Consider the following 6,000-nt stretch of genomic DNA (forward strand, 5'->3'; position numbering starts at 1 on the left):
AGAGTTTGCATTCAAGGCAGTTGATGGCATTGAGGATGTGAAGGCTGCTGTTCATGAGCTAGTGCACTGCCTGCAGCACCTTACACTACAGCTCCTCATTGGTCACCTAAATAGTGACAAGACAGTGACAAGCCCGGCAACAGGCACCACTCTGGCTTAGCAATAAGCAATGGAGAACATTATCTGCAAAGCTTTATAATTCTATAGGGTCATTCAGATAAGGCATCATGTGAGCATAAATCTGTAATATAAAATTGACTTTACATAAGAACAGCATCACACTGCACAACAAAATTTGTATAGTGATGGTGAAAATGAAAAAACACTGGGCAGCATAACAATCCAATCTGCAGCTCGGTTTATTGCTTCACTACAATTCCCAGAATCCCGCCAAATTTGTATTTTGGCAGCTGATGAAGTTCTTAATTTTGCAAAAGATTAAGGTAAACCAAACATGACTGGGGAAGATGCCCCCTCCCCCAAACAGAAATATTAAAGTAGTCAATGAGTGGAAGTGAACTTGCTTTGGGGTATATCAGTCAGTGAGCAACAAGTAAGCCTTGGCTCATGGATTTGTGCACAACAAGGGGGACTGAAAGGGAGGTCTCTACAGTACTGGAATAAACGAGGTGGAAGTTAAAGTTCAACAACAGCATAAGGGCTGCAGGTTGGACCACATACAGAAAGAATATTTGGCAACTGTTACACAATGACACATGTGTTTTATCCAAGAGATCCCATGCAAATGCCCTCTCTGCCCCAGTCCTGCCCAGAGACAGAATATGGGGGCTTCTGGGGCATAGGAGGGACACATATTGGGGTTCAGAACGGCTGATGGGGCACTGCAGTACCTGAGGGGAAAAAATGGAAGGAGCTGCAAATACAGGGGTTCTGTAATACGGATGGAGAACTGCAATATCCGTTGAAAAGGCTGAGGGGCTCCTGTGACAAGGGGGACACAACAGGGGTTCAGAAACACAGATGGGGCACTACAGTGTCAGTAGGCATGGGGAAGAGCTAAGGGGTACAACGGCAGAGTTCAGATGGAGCACTGCAGTACCAATGGAAAATGGGGTACGGGGGCACAAAGAGAGAGGCATAGTAAGGCAGGGTGCATTTCTGCAGTAGCTGTGAGAAATGATAGGGGTTAATAGGACAGAAGCAAAAAGGTTCGTTTGCAATTAGCGAGCTAGCAGTTAATATGCAATAAGGATGCCTTCCCACAGGCTAGCCATGTACTCACCCAGCGCTCTGATGATGAAGCCCCGGGGCGGCCGCAGCGCTCTCCGGACCCAGGCATCTCTCAGCACCTCCAGCTCAGCGCTCTGCCCCTCCACCAACAGCACCCAGCTCTCCAACCACCCCTGAAAGGCCACCTCGGACACGGCCCGGACCAGCCTCCTGTTCCAGAAACATTTCACGTTCGCAGCCTGAAAGTCCTTAAAGATCCGTCTGCCCCCTTCTTCTTCCCCACAGCTGCCTCTCTCCTCCTCCCTGCTGCCTTCTACCCTGCACAGCACTAGGGCCAGAGTGCTAGGGGCCAATTGGACCACCCTGTCCCGGGACATCATCCCTTTACAGCTTCCCGTTAACGCGCATAGAATAGAGCGAGTCAAAGGGCTTCATTCGCAGCTCTCCCTGCGCTCACATCCAACACTCCGCTGCCCGGGTTACTGCAGGCAATTAGGGGCGGAGTTGCCAGCTGCCCGTCGGTCGCTGTTCGGCCTATGGGAATGGGAAAGGCGGTAGGGGCGGGTCTGTGCCGAGCACCTTGGTGTTTGATCCTAGTGAATGGGAACGAAGGGGAAGTGAAACCTGTGATATGAAAAAAAAACCTAAAGAGATATCATTTTGCCGCTTTTGTACGAATGTAACTTCAGTTGTACCAATCTCTATAATGGGAATACTTTCCAGCAAAAAAAGAAAAATCGTTTTACTTGGATGCTTATTATGACACTGGAGGTTCAGATATGCTTTCTGGTTGGCAACAGCCTCCTCCCCCTTTTTTTAAATATATTTTATTAGAGTTTACTTGTATTTTATCAATGTGTAATAAGCAATAAGCATGTTGGGCACTGAATTTACTGTCCTATGAAAAAGCATGGCAGCTGCTGGGGTAAGGAGAAAGGGCAAGTTCCATCTCTGCCCTACCTGTGGGAAATAATGGGGGGTTGCAACTAGCAACCCATTGGTGAATATGCAATAAGGATGGAAATGCAGGTGTAGCCCACTTTATAAACAGATGTGGCACTACCTGCTGAATTACTCTGTTTTGGCGCTTCCAGGAGTCCTGAGCCCCGCTTACTATGGGGGAAGCAGGGATTTCTTTGATAATGGCGTGCCTCCACCCAGGGCTCTGCTATGGGAGAACTACAACTCCCACCCTGGGAACTGATGTAGTGTATTAACCCCTCAATAGGATCCACTGGCTGCAGGCTGATTTGCCCCTCCCTGGGGTAACTCCTTACCAGTTGTAGTGGTCCTGGGTACACACACACGGAATACAGCAGATTGCAAATGAACAGATTGATCTTTATTGGGCAGACCTCTCCAGGAGTGTATCATCAGACAGTCAGGGCACATCCACAGGTTACATCAATGCACAAGACCCTCGCTCAAAGGTACCCAGGGTACTCACGCCAGAATGATCTCCTCTAGGAGGTCCTTCCGGTACTACACGCCAAGAGACCCTCTCTTAGGGCTCTCCCCGGTACTCTCGCCAAGCAGACCCTCCACAGAGACTCATCCCCGGTACTACACCCAGGCTACTCTTTAGCAGGGTCCTCTTTCTCTTGGAGACTATCTCTCCCTTACCTACACACTGTGTGCCCTAAACTTCCAGCTGATGTAATGCTGGTAGGATCTTAATCCTCTACACTCCTGGAGGGGCAATGCGGCCCATTCTTACCTTCCACTCCCTACATGGCACTCCTAGAGTGTCCTAACACAGGGAAACTACTAACTCACAGGGGAGCTCCTCTCTCTAGAGGCTCCCAACTTAAGATGGCTCCCAGCACATGGCTGTTTCCCTTATATGGGCCTATGCACCACCCTGTGGCCATAACCCGAACTGCGGGGATACTCCCCATTAACTATAGATATACCAGGCTATACCCATTGTACCTTAACCATTACCCTCCCGGGGCCTATCCTAGGGGTATACATCCTGTGGGGCCCATTTTAGCAAACCCCTACACAGGCATCACACTGTCTGGCCTTGTACTCACCCAGCACTCTGATTATGAAGCCCCAAGTAGGCCTCAGCCCCCCCAGACCCAGTCATCTCTCTGCACCTCCAGCTCAGAGCTTTGCCCCACCACCAACAGCACCCATCTCTCCACCAAATCATTGAAAGCCACCTCAGAGTATTATAAGAAAAGGATTTAAGGAATATGGTGACTGAAGCACATGTAGCACATGTAGGTATGGTTGCCATCTTTTCTGAAGAAAAAAATACTGCCTTCCTTTATTTTTCTCTTTCCTATTGGCATCACGTATCATTTTTACTGGCAAGGATGGAGAGGCACCTATCTAAGGTGCAACAATGGTGGGTTGCTGGGCAGGTACTTCTTCCTACCCCAAGCACATGTCACTTCCCCTCCCCATGACATCATCACGCATGGGCACACGCCAGCTCAGCAGGGCAAGGTGGCTGGTTGGGCTGCCTTGGGTGCCAGGCTGGCTTGGCCCTTCTGTGTAAAATCCTGGCCAGGTGGCAACCTAATGTTCAGCTTATTTTTGTAATATTTTATTTCCCTGTAGCAGTGCTGCTGTGTTTACTGCTACTGACAAGTCAACTAACAAACCTCAAATATCTTCCCTTTGGGGGGGCTCTAGACACACAGGGATCTATATGTTGGTGATAGTTTCAAACAAATGGATTAGAGAAAAACCTAAATAAGTAAGAAGAGCTTCATTATAAATAAAGATTAATATAGATTAAGTCTGTTATGATCTATAAATCAATTTATCGACTGCCAGATTCATCAGCCACTTCTGTCACTTACACATGTCTGTGTTTTCAAATGTGACGTCAAGGGGCCCATTTATCAAAGTACGATCACTTCCGAATAAGAAAAAATTGTACCTTTTTCTAAGTTTTCGTACTGTGCGTATTTTTTTCACTAATTTGCGCAGCTTTTTCATACTTCGCGACAAAAAGCGTGACAATTTGTGTGACAAAATCGCATTTGTCGCGCTGAGTACGACAGTTTCTGATTCATTCAAGCTTCGGTATCATGACTTTCCTTGGGCCATCTTGGAGCTGCAGAGTGCCATTGAGTCCTACGGGAGGCTTCCAAAAACATGCACAGAAGGATCAAAGTCAGAAAGGTTTTCCCGACGTTTACGATTGTTAGGATATGAAAATGTTGTGACATTTAGATCACCAATACGAAATTATCGTGATTAATACGATTTTTTCATAAGCATTTTTGTGATATTTGCAATCCGAATTTTAACCATTTCAGGATTCGAACTCGTACTTTGTTGAATCAGCCCCCTAGTGTTGTAAATCACCACAGCAGATCCTGTGACTTTAAGGGGGTCCTGAGGGAGAGGTGGGCCCTGTATAGAGCTCATGACCCCCCCCCCCCCCCGCACTGTCCTCCCTGCACCTGCACTGACCATTCATGCTGGCAGGGGGGCCCAGGAAAGTCAATTTACACTACTTGACATGTGGCCCAGCAAGTAGTGAGAGCATGTACAGCATGTAGTTGAATATCCAATTACTTGCACTGATTTAACCCTATGTCTACACGTGGAAAAAAATATCAGCATGTAGTTAGACTCCCAGTGATCTAGGCAAGTCTTATTTTCCAGACATGTTTGGCCTAGACCTCCTCATTTGTTAATGCCACTTTAGCTCATAATGCTAATTTAACTCATAAAACATTTATCATGCCTTTCATACCAGTTCCAGGAGTGTCCAGGTCAGTAAAAAGGTTTCACCCAAAATCTCAACATACAGGAGCAGATACAAAAGTTGCTGATTCAGCTCCTACAGACTCCAGAGTTGGCAGCTTATCTGCCATGTATGGGGCCCACCAATGGGCAGATATCAATCAGTCAGGGTTGAAAATCCTATCAGGAGTGCATCTACTTTGAAGTGCTCCTCATCCATATGCTCCAATGGATGATCTGATCATTGGCCCTAGGGACACAATCAATTTCATCTGCCTGAATCGAGCCACCTTAAAACTCTTGCCACTAGCATGATTTGCAGCATTTTACATGCTGTTTTTCCCCCATTCAAAACAGAGATTCACAGTTTGCCAAACCCCATTCAGGTCAGAGGGAATTTTGTGGAAACAGGAACACAGATGACAAATTTGCTGCTCTGCTGAAAATGTAATTTGATATCTTATACTAATTAATAATAATTCATGTATGGCAATTATTAATGGTCAGAACATTGTCCAGTTTGTTATTTTTAGGACTTTATTTCTACAATTTCAATCTGAATGTTCAAAAATGAATGTTAACTTAGATTGTTGCATTTAAAGGCACGAATGCTAACTGAATGTTAGATGACTAAAATTTAAATGTGTATGGCCACCTTAAGCCTTGGACTCCATCTGGACACTCCTCAGACTTTCATTTCCATTTAATGACTTTGGGTCCCCAGATGTTGTTGGACTACACATCCCACTTCCAAGGTTAAGAAATATGGTTCTAATGAGACAGGGCCCTATTGTAATGGCAAGACTGTTATAGCAAAGAAAAATACAATGTTTGCTTAGCTTTACAGAGCAATTACCTTTGAACAAAGAATCTGCCAGACATGGAGTAGCCTTGTTTTACTTAACAATAAAAGCAGTATAAAGCAATTATTGCTATCTAGTTCTATAGCAGTCAGTATTTAATTCATTCATTAACATACAATTCAGAATTTATCTAAACAATAATATATTTGCAGCTATTCATTCATTACTACAGTAGAAAAATGTTTATTTTTATATTGCTTCCTTTCATTTAGTGCTCCTCTGACACCTGCAATAC

At 45.4% G+C, this 6,000-nt stretch overlaps 1 protein-coding gene across 1 annotated transcript in view; it reads right to left on the reverse strand.

Moving 5' to 3' along the window:
* Positions 1-1,750, reverse strand: part of stox1 (storkhead box 1) — a 33,632-nt gene extending 31,882 nt beyond the window's left edge. Inside the window, exon 1 of the mRNA XM_002936869.5 lies at positions 1,244-1,750. Coding sequence (XP_002936915.3) covers positions 1,244-1,571 — 328 coding nt within the window. The 5' untranslated portion in view covers positions 1,572-1,750. The remainder of the gene's footprint in view (positions 1-1,243) is intronic.
* Positions 1,751-6,000: the final 4,250 nt, after the last annotated feature.

Source organism: Xenopus tropicalis, chromosome 7 (assembly GCF_000004195.4).
Source record: "Xenopus tropicalis strain Nigerian chromosome 7, UCB_Xtro_10.0, whole genome shotgun sequence".
Lineage (NCBI taxonomy): Eukaryota > Metazoa > Chordata > Amphibia > Anura > Pipidae > Xenopus > Xenopus tropicalis.